General features: G+C 46.3%; 1 protein-coding gene and 1 pseudogene across 2 annotated transcripts in view; one reads left to right on the top strand and one right to left on the bottom strand.

The window, feature by feature from the left end:
• Arhgef11 (Rho guanine nucleotide exchange factor 11) overlaps positions 1–21,270 on the top strand; it is a 132,992-nt gene that overhangs the window by 98,686 nt on the left and 13,036 nt on the right. Inside the window, exons 12-24 of one of the 2 annotated variants that reach the window (XM_059265574.1) lie at positions 1,387–1,461; positions 1,680–1,781; positions 3,016–3,117; positions 5,455–5,497; positions 7,249–7,345; positions 7,457–7,579; positions 10,861–10,884; positions 11,913–12,057; positions 12,322–12,418; positions 13,123–13,152; positions 17,791–17,917; positions 20,855–21,034; positions 21,153–21,200. In XM_059265574.1, coding sequence (XP_059121557.1) covers positions 1,387–1,461; positions 1,680–1,781; positions 3,016–3,117; positions 5,455–5,497; positions 7,249–7,345; positions 7,457–7,579; positions 10,861–10,884; positions 11,913–12,057; positions 12,322–12,418; positions 13,123–13,152; positions 17,791–17,917; positions 20,855–21,034; positions 21,153–21,200 — 1,193 coding nt within the window. Of the gene's footprint in view, positions 1–1,386; positions 1,462–1,679; positions 1,782–3,015; positions 3,118–5,454; positions 5,498–7,248; positions 7,346–7,456; positions 7,580–10,860; positions 10,885–11,837; positions 12,058–12,321; positions 12,419–13,122; positions 13,153–17,790; positions 17,918–20,854; positions 21,035–21,152; positions 21,201–21,270 lie in introns of those variants that run through there. The other variant, XM_059265573.1, reaches the window with a different exon arrangement.
• On the bottom strand, positions 3,139–3,582 carry LOC131912794 (small ribosomal subunit protein eS27-like; annotated as a pseudogene).

Below are 21,270 nucleotides of genomic sequence, written 5' to 3' on the forward strand. Positions count from 1 at the left end.
GTGGCGCACGCCTTTAATCCCAGCACTCGGGAGGCAGAGGCAGGTGGATCTTTGTGAGTTCGAGGCCAGCCTGGTCTACAGAGCGAGATCCAGGAAAAGGCGTAAAGCTACACAGAGAAACTCTGTCTCAAAAAACCAAAAAAAAAAAAAAAAAGTTTATTTCTAAAAAAATCTCCCCGAGCAAGCTAAAATCTGGTCTTGTTGGTGCTTCTGCCAGAGCCTAGATAGCGTGGGCTTCAGAGACTGGGTGATACAAGGCTGGAGGGTCTTGGATGTGTGAGAGGCTCTCAGGGCCTCCCTCTTCCAATACTTTCAGGGTCTTTCAGTCACTCTGGGGTTAGAGGTAGGTGACTGTCCAGAAAAACAAGATAAAGAAAAGCGTTAGGGAGAGCTCCTTGAGAAAGTGCGTGAGTAAAGTAGGTCGGTTCCAGAAGCAAAGCCTTCTTAGAGAATCACTAAAAATGGGGCAGTGTAGTCACTAGAAAAACATTGATAATCCCAGCATGTGGGTGGCAGAGGCAAGAGGACCTTGTGAATTTGAGGCTAGCCTGGTCTACAGAGTGAGTTCCAGGACAGCCAGGGCTACATAGTGAGACCCTGTCTCCAAAACAAAACAAAAAAGCACATTTGGTAACTCAGGGAACCTTTAGAACAATCTGACATATAAAGCATTTGAAAAGTTCATGTAGTGTGAAGTCTCTTGGAGTCATTACTGGTATGTCAGTTAGGGTTAGTATTTTATTAAAATTCATAGAAAAAGAAAAGAAAAAGAAAAGCTGGGGTAAAGGGTTTGTGTTTTAACAAGGAATAAGGATCTACCATAGATTGTTAAGCAGACAAAGGAAATAATAATGCATGTTAGTGTTTGAGGAAGATCAGCCCCATCCTTCCTCATTGAGGGAGAGGCAGATCTGCTGCTCTGGTGTCTAGCAGTTACTAATCCATATGCTTGCTTGTCCACACTAGTCAGCAGCACTGTGGTGATTGCATTATTAGATTTGGAGAGTGTGTTTAGGGAGAACGGTGGGGATTTGGTCTGTTTAGGAAAACACAAGTCTCCAACCCAATAGTCCGTTAGGTGCTGTCAGCTAGTTCTTTGTTAAAGGACACTCCTTCCTCATCCTTTGCAAACAGAAAGAACATTTTTCTTATTTCCCATCTTCCTGTGTCATGTGACCAAGCAGTTCTGTGTCTAGTGTGCCCCACCCAGAAGCAGTTGTCTTTCTGCAAGTGGAAATGGATACATCTGTGCGAACCTGGAGGTGCTGGTTAGACCCGAATGGCCTCTCTAGAGTTAGGCTCCTAAAGAGATGCCACTGAGGAGGTTGAATCCATGTCTTCCATAATTTCTCATCTCTACGTCTCAACTCTCTCTCTCTCCTTCAGGGTGTAGATCAAAGCCCAAAGCCTCTGATTATTGGCCCAGAGGAAGATTATGACCCAGGTTATTTCAACAATGAGGTAACCGTTTTCTGGTTTACTCCTTTTATCTTCTTCCCTTGCTTTGCCCATACTGCCCTTGACTGGAAGCAGTTTGATTGGCACCAGCTATGAAATGACCCTATGGGAAAGGAGGCTCAGCTAACAGAGCCCAGAAAGTAGAGAGTGTGAGAATAAAGTTGGCTTTCTGTCTCCGGTCTCTGTGCCTCCTAGCCATTCTCAAGTTTTCTGCCTTCCAGAGCGACATCATCTTCCAAGATCTTGAGAAACTGAAGTCACATCCAGCTCACTTGGCAGTTTTTCTGCGTTACATCTTCTCTCAGGCAGACCCTGGTCCACTGGTGAGTCTCACAAGTGTCAATCTTGTTTGAGTGCCGCTTGTACTCAACAGAGAGAATCTCTGACCACTGTGCCCGAGTTCTCTGTATCTAGTTTTTATGTCAGATCCATAGCAAAGTCAGGCATCTCAAGGACAGAGACAAAACAAAAAAGAAGATGAAACCTATTGTATCATGTGGCTAGCCATACCTGTACCTTGAAGAATATCAAGAAGACCTAGGCCAGGAACACTGTCATTCTTCATCAGTTTAGGAAGTCTTCAGAGTTTTTAGATGAAAGTAGATACAGATTGACTGAGGAGCTGAGAGAATCACCCTTGCAGATTTACAATGTTGCTATAAAGAATTTTAGCAGGAGCAACACACTAAAGAATCTTCCATGTAAGATGATGGCAAGAAGAAATACCAGCAGGGCTGGTGGCACCTTCCTTTAATCTCAGCACTCAGGAAAGAAAGGCAAGTGTTCTCCGAGTTCAAGGCCAGCCTAGTCTACAAATTGAGTTCCAGGCCAGGGCTGCACAATAAGACCTTGTCTCAGGGGCGGAGGAAAGGCATCCGAGGAGATGGATGAAGTCCACGGTGCCCCAAGGTGATGCACAGAGCATCACCTTACAGCTGCTCTCGTCCCTCCTAGCTGCGTAGAAACAAGGGCTGATGGTAGAGGAAGACTGGTGTTGTGTTCTCCAGAGTAAGTCTGTTGTCCAAGTAATGAGTTGCTGTTTTTTTTCTTTCTGGAAATACCACAATTAGAGTCCAGAATGAACACTGATTTGATCAAAGGGAATTCATTGAATACCTGTTTGTTTAGTCCCAAATGCTGATGTCTCAGACGCATTCCTGAAAAAGACAAAGCACATCACCAAGAGAAACAAAACAAAAGCCCTTCAGGAGCAATACATAAACAAGTGAAGACACCACTAACAATGTCAAGTGTGGAAGGAGACAGAGTAGAGGAGTTATCAACCTGAAACATACTCATGGGAAGGAAACTGAAATCGTTTAGGTTTTCAGCCTCAACGTTGTTGACAGTTTAGACTGGAGAATTCTTTGTTGTAGGAGCTGATCTTAATTTGGGGATATTTAGCCACTTACTGGACTCTACCCCTAGATGACAGTAGGAACCACTCCCTAGTAAATTCAGCAACTCAGAATATCTTGAGACATTACCAGACATCTTCCAGGTAAAGTCATCCTGATGAAGATCCACTGCTCTAACCCAGTTTCTCTGTCGTTCCAGCTTTTTTATTTGTGTTCAGAAGTTTATCAACAGACAAATTCCAAAGATTTCCAAAGAAGTTTGGGGAAAGACATCTGGAGTATTTTCCTAGGGAAAAATGCGGTAAGGCTGTCATGGGTTAGATTACAATTCCATACTCTGCATCACAAGCAGAGGAAAACCAAACAAAATATTCAAGCCAAGTAGAGACAGGTTGTTTTGTTTTGTTTTGTTTTAACAAAAATGTGTTTCTTGGGCTGGTTCCCACTCATCTTGAACCAGGTGTGTCCAGTGCTGCCTCCTCCTGGAGGAGCATCCTTCTGTCAGTCTTGCTTTTCTTCCTATAGGCTGACAGGACCCTGGGGCAGCCAACACACAAGACTACTGTTTGTGTATGGCTAAAGACCATGGGGATTTGATAGGATCCTGGGCATTTCCCTTCCATAAAGTAGGAATCAGGGCTCTACACCAGGTGCTTTTTCCTCTCCTCCTCTTCTGGAGAGGGATGAGGGAGATCTTTTGCAAGAGGCATGTTCTCGTAGAGAGGTCGTCACCACCAGAAAGCTAGAGACAGGTTTTTAAAGACCTTTGCTCACTAAGAAATTAAGATTCCTGGATTCTGTTCCTGCCTCTCAAAGTTCTACCTCCCCTAGGGCTGGAGATGGCTCAAGGGTGAAGAGCACATGTTGCTCTTCCAGGGGACCCAGGTTTGATTCCCAACACCCACATGGGAGTTCACAAACATCTGTAACTCCAGATCCAGGGGATATGACACCCTCTTCTGGCCTCCACAGGCACTAGCCACCCACATGTTGCACAGACATACATACAACAAACTCCCAAACACATAAAATAAAATATTTTTTTTTAGTTTAAAGGATTTATCTCCTCTGTATGTCTCTTTATTTCCACATATAGAATGTACACTACCTTTCTTCACAATATGTAGAGATAGAACAGTGGTTCTCAACCTGTGGGTCGAAACCAACCCTTTCACAGAGGTCACCTAAGACCATCGGAAAACACAGATATTTACATTATGATTCATAACCGTAGCAAAATTACAGTTGTGAAGTAGCAGCAAAAACAACTTTCTGGTTGGGGGTCCCACAGCATGAGAAACTGTATTGAAGGGTCGCGGTTAGGAAGGTTGAGAACCACTGAGATAGAGGGTTCTAACCACTTTCCAAACCTTGTCTGCCTTTCCTTTCCTGGTGAAGAGACAGGCCCAGGAGCATCAGGTGATCTGGATCAGTGAGGCAAGGAGAGTGCAAGTTTCTGAGATTCAGCCAGACTTGCTGTCATTCCCTAAAGAAGGAGTCGAGAGAGAGAGCTTGTAGTGTCTGGAAGGAATGAGCCTCCCTGCATCTGAACTGGCTTCTCAGGGAAGTGTCAGGATCCCGCCTGGAACATCTGCCTGCAGATGACATTCCTTATCTTGACTTTATAATCTGATCAACTAAACTAATTCCAAAATGATTTTATTCTTCTTGCAGTTGGCTACTAGGGCTAATGAGGTTAGGGAAATTTGGTTTTCCTCAGTGTTTTGCATTTATGCCTTCAGTGGGTCTTGAGGAAGGAGGTTAGAGTGCCAAGTACTCTCTGCCATCCTTTACAAAACCGTATCAACATCCAGCCACATGGCAAGAGATCATGCTAAGTGCAGGACTAGGTGACACATACCCAGTTTCCGTTGGTAGCAAAGGAGAAAAGCAGCAATCCATCAAGTAACAAAGGTTGTCCTTTTGGAACCACTCAAAGTCAAAGGAAAGTCTAGCAGTTAATTTAACAGTGGTCCAGTTTTAGGACATGCCATTCTATATTCCGTGCTTCACAGTAAAAAACCACCAGGCCACCCTCAGAATGTAGCATCAACCTGTCTTGTAAACTCATGTGCCATTTCCCAAAGGCCTAGCCTAGAATTAAAGTCCGTAATTGAAAGATGAGAAAGACGGTGTTGCACGAACCCTCAATGGTCTTATAATAAAAACCCGGAGCCAGATAGCAGGGTGAAAGCTGAAAGATCAGAGAAGCAGAGCAAGCCACAGCCACCACCTCTTACTTCACCAACTCCTCAGCCTGACACAACCAGGCAGTGGTGGCGCACACCTTTAATCCCAGCACTAGGACGGTTGAGACAGGAAGTGATATGGCTGGGCAGAGAAAGGAATATAAGGCAGGAGGAGACAGGAACTCAACTCTCTTACAGAGGCTCTGTCAGGCTGAGGAGTTGGTGAGGTAAGAGGTGGTGGCTGTGGCTTGCTCTGCTTCTCTGATCTTTCAGCTTTCACCATGATACTTGGCTCCAGGTTTTTATTATAAGACCATTTAGGGTTTGTGCAACAAGAGGGGAAGGGTAGGTATACAAGAGAGAAGATAGCATCACCAGGTCCTGTGTACCTGTCTAGCTGCTTGGTGCTTGCAACCTCATTACTTCTGCCCCCACTCTTTGTTTTATAGCCTCTCAGAGTGAAGATCCCTGAGATGTTGCAGGCCGAAATCGGTAAGTTCACTCATGGGTCAGGTTGCCTTTTTTAGTGCCCTTCTTATACTGAACTCTCGGGAGACACCAGAGACAGAGTCCCTGTCCCTGGGTAACTGTCCTGTACTGGGGGCAGAATGCAGAGATGGTTACTCCAAAACACTTCACACTTAGAACAGGCATGATTAGACAGCACCCTAGAGCTCACTCTGCCCTGTCACAGGAGGATATTGGATCGGCGTTAGGAGACCTGAGCTCATTTCTGCCAGCTTTCCATGGGACCTCTGGGCCTTACCTTGTAGGCTCACTTGTATGAAGAGGAAATTAGACTTAACCAAGGATTTCTAAGCAAGGACAGATTGCTAAAGGTAACTTGTAAAATTACAGAGACCAAGCCTTACTCCATCCTACCTGCTAAGTCAGAAGCTCTGGAATATTGTTTTGAGTGGATTTTTCAGTTGGTTGATTCTAGGGTGGTTGGGTTTTAGTTTGCAAAGTTCCATAACAATACAGATAACAGGAGTACCAGAGTCGGAGTGGGACCAAGGACTGGATGATAATGCTGTTCCTTCCAATTCCAGAATAATTGAGGCAGTGTAAAGAAGATAGCAGCTTGGGGCTGAGGATGCAGCTCAGTTGGTAGAATGCTTGCCTAACATGCACTAAACCCTGGGTTTGAATCCCAGTACCCCGTAAACCAAGTATAGTGGCACACCTCTGTAATCCAAATACTCAGGAGGTAGAGACAGGAAGATCAGAAGTTCAAGATCATTCTTAGCTAGACAGCACATTTCCAAGGCCAGTCTGGGAAATATGAGACTCTGTCTCAAAAAAGAAGAACACCTTGCAAAGTTAGGCACAGGTAGTGTTTTATAAGCTGGAACTGGGAGTCTGCATTTGAAAAGAAACAGTTAACGGCAGAGACACAGGGAAGACAACCTACATGTAAACACAAAGCAGCTTGCTCAAAAACAGACTGAGAAGCCTGGCATGGTGGCACATGCCTTTATTCTCAGCACTCAGAAGGCAGCAGTCAGAGCTCTGTGAATTCGAGGCCTGGTCTACATAGTAAGTCCCAGGACAGCCAGGGTTATGTATTGAGGCCCTGGAGAGAGAGAGAGAGAGAGAGAGAGAGAGAGAGAGAGAGAGAGAGAGAGAGATTGATTGACGTTTCCAAGGCCTTGGCCTAGCCTGCATGATGCTAGATGGCAGAACAGGAAGGGCACACCTCTTGGTTCCATGAAGTGTGAAAGGCTTCTGGTTTTTTAGGCCTTTGAAATGGTATCAAGGCAGTAGAAAGAGTAAGTCTATAAGAAGACTGTATGGTGATGTCAGCAGACATTTAAGCATATACCCAATGAGAAGGGGCTTCAGTATTTCCTCTCATGAAGCATTAGATATCCAGAGAATAATTTTGTCCTTGACTTTGATAGGACCAGAAGAATGATTCAGTCTTAAGCCTGACAACTTAAGTTCAATTCCTGGAATCCACATAAAGGTGAGAGGGGAGAACCAACTCTACAGAGTTGTCCTCTGACCTCCACATGCACACCACAGCACATGCAATAATAAGTGAAACATGTTTTTAATTAAATAAGAAAGAAGACAATATCAGGGTGGAATGCAGGCCTCCACTGCTTTCAAACTAATGGGCCAAAAAGCCAGTTTTTCCGTGCAGCATCACAGGATGCAAACACCACTTAAGGTGCTCAGAAGTTATCTCCTCCTCCCCCAACCATACCTGTTCTGCCTTCCCTGCCCTCCCACTACAGACCTGCGCCTGCGGAATGGCGAGGAGCCTCGAAGTGTTCTCTGTGAAGCTCAGGAGGCGGTCACGCTGGAGATCCAGGAGCAGATCAGTGATTATAGGTTTGCAGAGCCCCTCTGTTCTCTGCGCCCTGGAGTGTGTGTCTGGCTCCCCTTTCTGTGTACACACGTGTTCAGTGTCACATGTGTTTCCCTGTTGTATCTCTGGTGTAGATCAAAGCGCACTCTGGGGCTGGGCAGCCTCTATGGTGAAAATGACCTACTGGACCTGGATGGGGACCCTCTTCGAGAGCGCCAAATGGCTGAGAAGCAACTGGCTGCCCTTGGAGATATCTTGTGAGTATCCGATTTCACTGATACCCTCTGAACTTCCCAGACAGGTTGGCAGATCTTGTAGGACTGTTTTCTACTTCCTTCTACATCTTGCATGATCTCTTTCACCAAAAGACAGGAGATCCTGCTGCATTTCCTGTGCTGAGGGCCCCACTTTCCAGCCTAGAGCTCCTGACATTCACTGGTGGTGGTGACAACACGAGGCTCCAAGAGTACAGTGAGCTTTCTGCTCCCCTTCCAGCCTTGTCGTGATCCTCCTCCTTCTTAGCCTCTGAGTTCATGGCTAATACTCAGATGAGACTGCAGCCTGCCAGGGGAGGGACGTGTCTTCAGGAGGTGGTCAGGATTGACTTAAGGAAAGCGGCCAGTTTTTCACAAGCACAACAGAAAACTAGAGCTCCTCCGGCTGTGCTTGTCCAGTACTGTTTTCTGTTTGTTTGTTTGTTTGTTTGTTTTTCATTTGATTTCATGTATGTGAGTGTTTTGCCTGCATGTATGTCTGTGCATCATGTGCTTGCAGTACCTACAAAGGCTATAAAAGGGTGTCAGATCCCCTGTAGCTACAGTTACAGACAGTTATAAGCTACCATCTGTGTGCTGGGAATCAAACTCAGGTCCTCCAGAAGAGCTGCCAGTGGTCTTAACCACTGAGCCATCTCCCCAGCCCCTCGAGTCCCGTTTTCTAAAGCATGTGTTGAATCCCAGGGCAGGATTGATTGATGACTTAACTCTGAGCCTAGACAGCTTTTCTTCCCAGTATTGTCTCCTGCTCAGGAGTGACCCTAGTCAACCTGTTCTGTCTCTCTGGGCCTCACATACTAAATGACAAAAGTTAGCCTGAGTGACCTCGGTAGTGTCAATAACATGAGCCTTTCAGTTTGGCATATATCATATGTGTTTCCACTGTGCCAAACACTTCTACATGCGGCATCTAGTGAACAACGTGGTCATTTCCTTCGTGGGGATTATGTAATGATGGAAAGAGACGGCAATATGTAAGAAGTGAGTGGACTGGCAGTATGTGAGAGATGCCGCTGGGGGAGGAAATAGAGCAGGATATAGACAGCTGGGAGTACCGGAGTCGGTAGGTTGCAGTTTTAAATAGGCTAGTCCAGGTGAGCTACCTGGAAAAAAGAGACTGACTAAATTACCCTTGACATCTGGGAAAGAGCATGGCAGACAGAAGATGTCAGGTAGAATGTGCTCAACACTGAAGGAACAGCAAGGAGAGCAGTAGAAAGAGAGAGCAAGGAGAGCAGTAGAAAGAGAGAGCAAGGAGAGCAGTAGAAAGAGAGAGCAGGGAGAGCAGTAGAAAGAGAGAGCAAGGAGAGCAGTAGAAAGAGAGAGCAGGGAGAGCAGTAGAAAGAGAGAGCAGGGAGAGCAGTAGAAAGAGAGAGCAAGGAGAGCAGTAGAAAGAGAGAGCAGAGAGAGCAATAGAAAGAGAGAGCAGGGAGAGCAGTAGAAAGAGAGCAGGGAGAGCAGTAGAAAGGGAGAGCAGTAGAAAGAGAGAGCAGGGAGAGCAGTAGAAAGAGAGAGCAAGGAGAGCAGTAGAAAGAGAGAGCAAGGAGAGCAGTAGAAAGAGAGAGCAAGGAGAGCAGTAGAAAGAGCAGAGAGAGCAGTAGAAAGAGAGAGCAGGGAGAGCAGTAGAAAGAGAGCAGGGAGATCAGATCAGTAGAAAGAGAGCAGGGAGAGCAGTAGAAAGAGAGAGCAGGGAGAGCAGTAGAAAGAGCAGAGAGAAGAGCAAGTGGTGGAGCCAGGTAACTGGAGGCGCAGGGCTGTGGGGAAGATTGTCGTCTTCACTTAGCAAGTGGGGAGCTGTTGGAGCTGCAGGAGGCTGCACTGTACAAGAGACGGGAAGCTGAGAAGTTCCGTTGCAAGGCTCCTCCTAGGAATCCCCACAAATGATAGTAAAGCGACAGCTATGAACATTGTGATAGCTCTTGGTGGAGTTGAGGAACAGAACCATTAAGAGAACTTCCTAAAACTTGAGTGTGGGGTATGGAAGAAAAGTCAAAGGAGAGATTCCAGGGATTTCTTACCAAAGCACTACAAAGACCATCATCGGTCACTCTGGGTGCAGTTAATAACACAGGGAGCAGTTTGGGACATGTTAAGTCCGAGGTCTCTCTGACATGTCAAACTGCAGTTCTGAAGACACAGCTGCTTGTGTGAATCTGTCATGTGGTGACAGAGCTGGGCTAGCGGGGGCTAGGGTTACAGCTCAGTGGTGGAGCAGTTGCCTAACAAGCACAAGACCCTGGGTTCCATCTCACTAAAAAATAAAAAATAGCTGAGCCTGGTGGCACACGCCTATAAACCCAGCTATTTTGAGAGGCTGAAGTGACAGGCAGTGGTGGTGCACACCTTTAATCCCAGCACTTGGAAGTCAGAGGCAGGTGGATCTCTGAGTTCGAGGACAGCCAGGGCTACGTACACAAAGAAACCCTGTCTTGAAAAAAACCAAAAAGGGAGTGGGGGCTAAGACAAAATTCAAGGCTTCCCTGAGCTACTGAGAGGTTCAGAGCCAAACTTAGTAGGATCAAGATATATTAAAAAAAAAAAAAAAAAATGAAAGGCAGAGGATATAGCTCAGAGGTAGAGTGATTGCCTGACATGTACAAGTCCTGGGTTCAACCCCTAGTACTAATGAATAATAAAGAAAGAGGAAAGAGGCGTGGAGAAGATGGGCAAGAAAGGACAGGAAATCTGGATTAGAAAGAAAATCACACAGAAAGCATGGCCTTTGCAATCCAGCCTCCTGGCCTTCAGTAGTGAGGTGGCATGAATTACTTCTGGGATGCAAGCAGTAGCTGACTGAGCCTGTTTGGAGAGTCTAGGGACCCAACTTACAGTAGTTTCTATTTTTAAATAATGTAATTCTTTCTTGCCAAATGGGAGCCTTTTTGTGCATAATTTTTAAATTAAACGGTTTGTGTATAAATAGCTTATAAAAATGTCTGTCCCATAGTAATACCCAAACATTGGTTGCTGCTGCCTAGATGCGGTCTCCAGGTTTCATCTTGTCCTTCTGATGACTTTGTACTTGACACAGAGCCGAGGCTGGATTTGCTGTCCCCCTTTGTACTAGAAAGATGTCATTGTCATTGTCGTCATTGCCAGTTGAATCCTTGAGGAGGTAACTCTCACCTCCTGAGCTTCAAAGGCTCCCGAGCTATGACCTTGTGTCCCCTACCAACCCTCCTCTTCCCTCCGAGCTTGGCCTTCCAGCCTCTGGCCAGAGGCCAGCCTGTCTCAAGGTCTGAGTCACCTGTCCTTCATTGCAGGTCCAAGTACGAGGACGACCGGAGGTGAGCAGACCCAGTGTGGTTCCTTTGCAGCGTTCAAGGTGGGAAGAAGTGGGGCTGAGCTCCTCTGTGCTTTTATGTCTGCTACTCACAAGGAAGCTGTGACATTCTAGGACATGAGTCTGTTCAGGGTCAGTCCCCAGGTAACTTCCGTTAACATGCAGGACTTAGAAGGTCCAGATCCTTCATGCATAAGGACTACTGCCTGGTATATGAGTCTACTCCTTGGTGTGACAGGCTGGCCCTCAGCTCCTGGCTTCCCAGGCCTGCTTCTGTACGTCTACCCACAATACCCCTGAGTCTGTCTTCCCAGTTCTTTCCCTGAAGAGAGATTTCACCTCCCAAAGAAATAATGGTATTAGAATCAGTCTGTGATGGTGGCTCCAGCAGAGAGGAAAAGCATCTCCTTTCTTTTTTTTAATCTTACAGATTGACCTTACTATTTTTGTCAACCTAAAATGTGTTTGCATTCCCTGCCTGCACACACTTTGTAAGGGAAGAGATGGGCCACGCAGCCAAAGTGGGATGTTGCTGTACTGCTTCACAGAGCAGACAGTCCGCCAAATACATTGTGAGCACGGAGCTCTGGACAGTTTGATTTGTTAGCGGCAATTAGAAGTGCCGTGACAGCCCTTTCCTCTTTCTCCTTGTTCTCAGGATGGGGGCAGGCAAAGGCAGCCTGCCTACTTCAGACCCCCATCTATGTGTCTGAGGGTGTTGGCTATAGGCTTAACCTGTCCTCCAGGCCTTAGATTTTAGGGACTTTGTATTCCCATCCCTGACCATCATCCCTTCATGGGGAGAGAATACTGCTTAGATTGCTCATGGGAGCAATGAAGAGCTTTTGGCCAGCTTCTAACTGCTGTCGCATTTGGCCATCCAGACTTCACTTTGAATATGTTAGCTCATAAGAACCCCTTTCCTTCTCCAAGGGTTGGCTGTGAGGAGATTGTCCTGAGCTGGGTTTTGATCCTTCAACCTTCTGTTAAGAAACATGACTTGACCTGGTTCACAACACTCCTGTCTTGCAGTGTTCCCATGGACTTCGCCCTTAATACCTACATGAGCCATGCTGGGATCCGTCCTCGGGAGTGGAGACCCTCCAGCACAGCAGAAAAGGCCCAGTCTGCTCCTGACAAGGACAAGTGGCTGCCCTTCTTCCCTAAGACCAAGAAGGTAACAGAGCTGCCCTAGAACACAGCTGACTTGGAGCAGTCCTCCCTGCTGAGTAGACCAGGAAAGCCATTTCACAGCTTTCCCGCTACATCTCCCTCCTTTCTCTAAACCCGACCATAGGTGGACCAAGTCCGTTAGGATAGAAACCTGAGTCGGCTTTCCAGTTATTTGTTTAGGGCCAGTCTTGGGAACAGGGCAAGAGTGATCAGCAGTCATATCTGAGTGTTGGAACCACCTCCAAACTAGTGTCTCCTGTCTCAGCAGAGCAGCAATTCCAAGAAAGAAAAGGACGCCTTGGAGGACAAGAAGCGGAACCCCATCCTCAGATACATTGGGAAGCCCAAAAGCTCTTCTCAGAGCAGTGAGTATTTTGGAGAGCAAAAGCCTTGGCCATCTTTTGGTAGAGAACTCGGCTCTTCGCCTACACAGGAAGTGGAGGAGGGGCTTGCTGTGTTTCTGAGAGCTAAGGCCTCGACCCTGGAGACTGTGGCTTCCTCTTAGTACGGCTGCCTTCTCCCCTTGCCACGTCTAGTGCAGTCTCACTGAGGGAAGGTGAGTGCTAAGAGCCAGAGGGGCCGAGCTTACCCTTGGAGATCAGTCCGGGAACTGGGAAGCAACTGTAGCTACTGAATAGCTCTATGGAAGAACTTCTGCCCCGGTGATCTGTAGTTCCCTCTGTCTCATCCCTGGGGTTCATGTGATTTTTGTGTTTTGGGCCCTTGACGAGGGTTCGAGTGACTGTCAAGTAGACCGGCAGGGGTGGCCAAGCTCCCTGATGCCATCGGTGACTAAAGCACTGACCCCCCCCCACTGGTTTCTCATCAGCCGTGTGTCAGATGTTTAGAAACTGTCAGTGTTGTCAATCCTGAGCTTCAGTGGGAGTCTGCGTAGTGGATTAGGCCTGCACTGAGCTCGGTGACACTGGGCAGGGAGGAAGAAGGGACTCTTCCAGATCTGTTTTGGTTTTTGTTACTACCTTTTCATTTTCTAGCTTGATACAGTTTTTATTTTGACTCTTGTAACATTAAATTGACTTTTCATGGTTTACTTTTGTTTTTCTTTTAGCATTTCATATTCCCTTGTCCTCTGTGGAAGGTAAAAGGACCATTTTCTTCGGGTTTATCTTCTCATTAGCATCAATTTTCCACTCAGAGTTTTTGCTGTCCCTTTTCCATCTGGTCCTATCCGGTCCCTCCTTCCTCCCTCCTTTTCTTCTCTTCATCTCTTACATATTCTTCCTTTCTGCTACAGCTCCTCTGTGACACAGACGGCTGGCATCTCTCTTCTCCCCTGTGGTAGCTGCCAGACCTTTTACCTCATTTGGTTTCTTCTGGGTGGGAATCCCCTTCCCCCAGGTGGGGTTCCCTTGAGTTCTGGCAGAGACCAGCCTTCTTGGCCGCAGCTTCCCCGTGGCCCTGGCCTTTGCCCTTTAAGGTGTGTTAGCTTGTTGTCGCTGTAACAAAATATCGGAGATAAACAACTTAAAAAGAGGAAGTTTTTATCTGGTCTAATAGTTTCCAAAGTGTCAGTCCATAATCACTTGGCCCTGTTGCTTTGTGGTATGGTTTTAAAAAAAAGTGCATTGTAGCTAGGCAGCACACCTTTAATCCCAGCACTCAATGCAGAGGCAGGTGGATCTCTGTGAGTACAAGGCCAGCCTTGTCTACAGAGTGAGTTCCAGAACAGCCAGAGCTACACAGAGAAACCCTGTCTAGAAAAACAAAACGAGAGAGAGAGAGAGAGAGAGAGAGAGAGAGAGAGAGAGAGAGAGAGAGAGCGAGCGAGCGCATTGTAGCAGCGGTGTGTGGCATATGGCAGAGAAAATCTACTTAACTCATGAAGTAAAACAAGAAGGTGTGCTAGAGTGCAGGTGTCATTTTCAAGGGCATAGATCTCCTTGTGACCTCCTTCTAAGTAGACTAACACCTCCTAAAACACTACCACCTTCCAGTCACATCATTAGCTGGGACCAAGCTGTAAACATGCAAGCTTTTGGGAGACTGTGTATAGACCCTATTAGACTGCAGTGTGTACTACAGGGAGATAGAAACAGGAATGCCTCAGGTTTCATTGACAATTAAAATAATAGTTTTTTTTTTAATTAAATTGCAAGTTGCTAAATTAAATTACAATTACGGCCTGGCGGTGGTGGCGCACGCCTTTAATCCCAGCACTCGGGAGGCAGAGCCAGGCGGATCTCTGTGAGTTTGAGGCCAGCCTGGGCTACCAAGTGAGTTCCAGGAGAGGCGCAAAGCTACACAGAGAAACCCTGTCTCGAAAAAAAAATAAAATAAAATAAAATACAGTCAAATTACAATTACAAAGAAAAAAATTATAATTTTTCTTTTATTGTATCCCCCATTCCTGCTTAGGCCCTTCAATTTAGTGAAGGGGCATGTTGAGCTGGAAGCCAGACCAGGCTACATAGTTGAGTCAGTAAAGTACTTGGCACAGAAGCATTAGAACTTGAGTTTGATCCCCTATACTCATAAAAAAAAAAAGCCAGGTGTGCTGGGGCTGGAGAGATACTCGGTAGCTAAGAGCACTGCCTGCTCTCCCAGAGGACCCGGGTTTGATTGACAATACACATGGCAGCTTAGAACCATCTGTAACTTCAGTCCCAGGGGATCTGAGGCCCTCTCTGGTCTCCAGTGACAATAGGCACAAAAGTGGTACAGAGATATACATGCAGGCAGAGCACCCATATACATCAAATAAATTAATTTTTTTAAAAGCCAAGTAGAGTGGTGTGCATGTGTAATCCATCAGTGAGGAAGAGGCAGAGGGTTCACTGACCAGCCAGCCCAACTGAATCAGCAAACTCCACGTTAGTGAGACCCTATTAGGACGGTAGTAATTTCCTGAGAAATAACTTTCAAGGTTAGGTTACACACAAACTCACTCACTCTCTCTCTCTCTCTCTCTCTCTCTCTCTCTCTCTCTCTCTCTCTCTCTTTCTCTCTCTTCAAAAACAATAACTGATATAGGGCTATGAGAGTGGCGCAATAGAGCATATGATTAGCACATGTAAAGTCCTGGCTTTGATCCCCAGCACAGCAAAAATAATAATAAATTATACATATTAACCCATCAGAAACTTATAGCCTCCATCAAAATGTCACAGGATCAGGCAAGTTTCCATCAGTGAGGTCCATGTGTATACAATTAAATGATATTTTCAAATTATGCATGCTGACATAGTCCTGTAACCCTAGAAATTGGGAAGTAGAAGCAGAAGGATTAGGAAATCAAGATAAGCCTCAGCTACATAGCCTGCGCTACATGAAATCCTGTCTTTAAAAAAGGTACAAAAAATGTCTTCTAGGTTCTACAGTAGTTTGTACATAGAGAAAGAACAATGGAATACAGTCAGATTCTGTTGCTGGAATTCATTTTATGTAAAAATGGCATTTTAAAATAGTATCTTTGGACTTATTTTAAGTTACTGACATATCATGCTATCTTAAGCCATAAAAATAATTCTTGAAAAAAGAATTTTAGCTGTGGAAAAACAAAAGAATAGCCCTGAAATCCAGGCCCATCATTGGAACCAAGCTACTCTACCTCTGAGCTGCGTTCCCAGCTCCAGGCTCATAACTGCCAAAATCGGTTCTCGTTTGCCCTGCCAAGGAAAGTCTGAGGCACTACAGGTTGTGCAGAGCTGAGCAGCCCACTGAAGGAGCTTGCTTTGTCAGCTTGAGAGAGAACAGTTGTGCACAAGGTGGAGTAAGGTTGCGGAGCCCAGGAGAACAAGATGGAGATGCCAAGGGTCTACGTGCTCTCTTTGCAAGATTGTTTTTCTTATTTTTAATTGTGAGTGTAGGTATATGCAGGTGATTGCAGAGGAGTTAGATACCCTGGAGCTGAAGATTCAAGCAGCTCTGAGCTGCCTGATCTGGTTGCTGACAGTCAAACTCTGTTTCCCTGGAAGAGCAGTGCACACTCCTACCATGCTGGACCTCTTCAGCCCCATACCCCATCAGTGTGCTCCTTAATTCAGATTTTATCACTCTGATTGCTTGATTTGATTTGGGCTTCTAAAATTCCTAGGACATCAGACACCCACTGCTAGGAAGGCTCAGTTGACACTTAAAATCATCTACTATCACCTGTTTGTCTGGTTGCTAATAGCATAATTCATGAGGAGGGGGCCTGTGGAAGTCAGAGGTCAACCTCAAGTGTCAGCCCTCATGAGACATCCACCTTGTTGTTTTGTGATGATCTCTCTCACTCGGGCCTGGGGTTCACCAATCTGCTAGGCAGGCTGTCTCCGTCGTCCTAGTACTGGAATTACAAGCACTTGCCACCACACTGGCTTTATGTGGGTGCTAGGGGCTCAGCTCTGGTCCTCACATTCATGCAGCAAGCACGTCAGTGACTGAGCGATCACTCCAGCCCACACAATTCACTTTTTCTTAGTTCTGTTGTCATTCAGAGACTGGAGGAAGGGGAGCAAAAGTCTACTAGTGAAACTTGGCTGGATAAAAATGTGCTCCTTCCTGTTCCCCCTTGTTACGCTGCACGACTTAGCCATACCAGATCTCAGGGTTACACCTGCTTTTTGCCACAGCCACACTCTGCACAGAGCATACCTAGACATTTTTCAGGTAGCCCGTGAGATAGGAATAGTAGATTCTGCCTCATGCTGTCAGTTTAGGCTATCCCTAGGTTCTTACCTAATCACCCAGACAAGGCCATCGTGGGTACACAACAGACCGTTGAGTCTAGTGACCCCAGGCCAGATGCACATTCAGTCTAGGACAGGTCCTAGACAAAAGCAAGTGATAGTAACAGCCCTGCTAAACATACACCCAGCCGTTTCCTTAGGAAGTGTGAGAAAGGGGCCACCCTAGCCATCTGCCTCAACGGTGGGGCTGTAAGTGTAAAAGAGAATAGACAAGTTTTTTTGTTCTCTCGGGCTTGGGAATCTTCCTGTGAAAGTCAGATTTTTGCAACAAGGAGGTCTGTTTCAGACAAGGAGTCTAAACTGTACATGTAGAATCTCTAAAGTCAGTCTTGATGTCCCAGTTCCCTGGGATACTTACCCTGCCTCCACCCTCTACCCAAGCCCTGCTCTAACCTCACATGACTCAGTTTTGACATGAAGATGAACTCTCTATCTCCTCTCTGGCCCCATTTGCAGGGTTTCCAAGTATTATGTCTTAGTGTCTTCTCCCTCTCTGTCCCTTGCTTTTTCTTGAACAGGACTGGCTCCCTAAGCTGTTAGCTTGGGAAAAGAGCTAGAATTCAAATACCAGAGAATAATGTGCTACCTGTGCTCCTAAGAGGCCATCTCTCATCGATTCTTTAATGATGGAGCTCAAGGCTGGCAGGAGGAACGGGATGGAGAGTTGTGGGCAGGGAGGGGAGCATGTAAAAGGGAGAGAAGTTTGAAAAGGGCCCGAGATTTGGCAACATGGACAGACTCCATGTACGTGTGGTTTTGGTCTTCCTGGGTTTCTTTTTTCTTTTTTTTTAGACCTGCTGTGTGACTTCAGGAAAGCCTAGTCATTGTTTTCAGGTAGAGTGTGAAAAGAAGACCTAGGAAGGGAGAGTGTCCACCCAGGAGCACACAGCATGATCAGAGAGGAGCCAGGACTAGGCCACATCCCCTGTCTTCTGGTGCCATGCTGTTCTCATCTATGCTTGTTCACTGCTCTGTCCTCTGGGCTAGAGGGAGTAAGGGCCCTGGAACAGAAAGCATAGTACCCTTCATTCTCTTTTTGCCTGCAGTTAAGCCAGGCAGTGTGAGGAACATCATTCAGCACTTTGAGAACAGCCATCAGTATGATGCCCCAGAGCCGGGGACACAACGACTCTCAACAGGAAGCTTTCCTGAGGACCTGCTGGAGAGTGACAGGTAGCTGTAGCTGGACGGGGCCCACCAGCTGCCCAAGACATAGGGCATGGGCAGGCTTCAGCACTAGGGTTTAATTCCCACTGCCTTGCTCCTCTCCACTAGACTATGAGGTCGCAATTAGAGCCTGCCCACCCTAAGTAGCTGCAGAAAGCATAATGTGTTGGCAATTAGGCCAGTGGAAGGTCAGGAAGGCAGCCTTCAGGTTGACCCCCTAACTACTGAGCAGCTCCATCCCAAAATGGAGCTGCTGAATTACATTATCCAGCAGCCAATCAGGAAGCACTGGGTGATGTGGATAAAAGACTTTGGAGGGGACAGAGGGAAGTCTTGGAAAATAAAAGGCCCAGAGAGGCACAAGAGTCTTTGCCTATTAAGAAGAAAGTTTAAGCTAGGTGAGATGTCGCACACCTTTAATCCCACCCAGCACTAGGGAGGCAGAGGCAGGAGGATCTCTGTGAGTTGCAGGCCATCCTGGTCTACCTTGTCTCTGAAAAAATAATAATAATTTTTAAAAATGCTTAAAAAGGAGTTTCTGCTGACACTTTTAAAGACAAGCAATAACTGGGAATGAGTCATCTGTCTCAGCAGACCATAGTGTCAGTTGGCTCAAGACAGATGATTCTTCCCTTAGAAAAGAAAAGGAGGACAGGTATGGTGACACATGTCTGTAATCTCAGCACTCCAGAGACTGAGACAAGAGGATCACTAGGAGTTCTAGGCTACAAAATAAGACCCTGTCTCACAAAGGGTGGGTTGGGATTAGACTGTCTTGTTTTCTGCATCCCCGTCAGGTATCAGATTCTAAACAAGGATGTGTGTGTGTGTGGTTTTAACGCATGCTCTGAGATTTCCTTGCTCCTGACTGCCTCTAGTCAGAAATGTCTGTGAGATTCCTCAAGTTGTCCTTGAAGTACAGTACTGTAGCCTTTTGTATAGGAAAATAATCCTGTTGTACAATCAAGCACTGAGGAATAGAGGTAGACAGAGAGGCAAGTTCGAAGGCAGTAGTGTAGATATTCAAGCCATTTTGCCTTTAAAATAACCATCTAAGTCAGACATTCTTGCTTGAATGCAAGTTTATTCTCTCTGTTTTATATTAGCCCTTCATAAAACTTAGTGCATGTCAAAGGATTTAGCCATAGTAAGAGTTGACAAAGATTTTGGAACAGTAACCTTTAGATTTGTACTGTGGAGAGAGGTTGAATTCTAGCATTTGTAGGTAAATTAGATACAAATTACAGAATTGCTGTGACAGATGTGATAATTTGGATATGTCAGATATTTTAAGTTTGGGAGACGTCAATACCTTGAGAAAACATTTGGAAGCACTTACAGACTTGCACTCTTGCCCTTGCTAGGTAGATTTGCTCTACCTGAGACAGTCACCAAAATCTTAAAAAATAAAAATGAAATCCAAAGCAGAAGCCTTTGGATTTTATTGTAAATTCCTTGGCAATCTTGGGAGAATAGTATGCACAGGAAGACAGTTTAGATTGCTGTAGATACTTGGCAAGTGTTGAGTGTCCAAGGGTTCTTCTAGGAAGTTCCAAAGCTTTGCAGCCCTCTAGCCCTACTGGAAGAGGTTTGTAGTGCTGACTGAGAACACAGGAAACAATGCGAGTTGGTCTGGATTAGAACTGTTCTCGTAGCTTTCTGAGGAGTAAGTTCAGTAGGACATCAGTTGTCAAGATGTTTGCAATCCTGAAGACAAATTCAGACCCTCACGAGGTGAGCTCTGTGCTGACTCCTCTGGCCTTTTAGAGAAAGTATAAATGAAAATTCAAGGTACTTGGCTCCTTGTTGCAGCAGCCTGCTTTACTATTAAGTGCTCTCCAGACATCTCAAGGCCTCGTGTGGTTCCAGACACAGAACAGGACATAGATTAGTAACAAAGGACCAGCCCAGCAGGGCCTGGTGATGCATCCAGGGGCATCTAGGGGTCAGAGATGCCCACTGTGTTGAGGCCGATGCACTGCAGGACTCAACAGAAATCAGTTCTCAGTTGTCAGCATCTCACCAAGCCCCAAGGATGCTTGTTAGCCAAGCAGGACATCCAGAGATGAAGCCCTGCCTGTCTGTAACCCAGCCCTGGAAGCATTTTCCCAGCCATTCCTCCCTGGAAAGGAAATAGAAGCACCTTTAGGAAGGGCGCTGTCAGAGTAGGGAAAGGAGAAATCTACGTCACAGCTAGAGATAGAGTGCTTCAGCAGACATCTTCTGACACACAGCCTGGGGAATTACAGAACCAAGCTGTAGGAAACATAACTATACCTCCCACAAAGAGGATCAGAGTCAGAGAAGAGAGTAGCTGGTCCAGAACAGGCAAGGTGTACTGGCCATGGGATGGCCTCCAGGGCAGTGGACCTTATGGCTCCTGATGAAGGACTGTAGTATCCATGGGTCATCTGAAAGGATCATGGTGTCTTAGGCATCTGGACACACCACAGAACTAATTCTCTTAGCCTAGCGGTTCTCAGCCTATGAGTCGCAACCCTTTGGGAGTTGAATGATGACCCTTTCACAGGTGTTGCCTATCAGATACTTACGATTCATAACAGTAAAAAAAAAAAAAAAAAAAAAAAATGCAGTTGTGAAGTATCAGTGGAAATAATTTTGTGGTTGGGGATCACCACAACATGAGGAACTGTATTAAAGGGTCCAGCAGTAGGAAGGCTGAGAACCGCTGTCTTAGTTAGCTCCTGTCTTCACCTTTCTGATAGCTCAAGGTGAAGAAGAGAAACTGTCCAGTAAGCCCACCGAGGAGAGCAGTCTGTAGAGCAGTCAGAGTGGCTTGTCACTGTGCAGCTTCTGGACCCTAATGTTGGGGCCTTTCAGGGCCAGGTGGAAAACCTGTGGTATTGAGGCACCTTTGAAGTGGGATGACAAGTAAAAGCTAGCCACAGTGTCGGATCTCAGTTTCCTGTCCCTCTCTGGCAGTTCACGCTCAGAGATTCGCCTGGGCCGCTCTGAGAGCCTCAAGGGACGGGAAGAGATGAAGCGATCTCGGAAAGCAGAGAACGTGCCCCGATCTCGAAGTGATGTTGACATGGATGCTGCTGCTGAGGCCACTCGTCTTCATCAGTCAGCCTCGTCCTCTGCCTCCAGCCTCTCCACCAGGTGAGTAACCTCCAGTGATGACTCTATTGCTGTTTAGTGTGGTCAGATGTTCTTCATCATCATCATCATCATCATCATCATCATCATCATCTATTCAGAGCTGGTATTTTCTCCTCAGGTCTCTTGAGAACCCAACTCCTCCCTTCACACCCAAAATGGGCCGCAGGTGAGTGGTGAGCATTGTGGTACCTCTGTTTGGTATCTCTGGGGCACATCTGTGTTCAGCCACCTTCCAC

This window comes from Peromyscus eremicus, chromosome 6 (assembly GCF_949786415.1).
Source record: "Peromyscus eremicus chromosome 6, PerEre_H2_v1, whole genome shotgun sequence".
Classification (NCBI taxonomy): Eukaryota; Metazoa; Chordata; class Mammalia; order Rodentia; family Cricetidae; genus Peromyscus; species Peromyscus eremicus.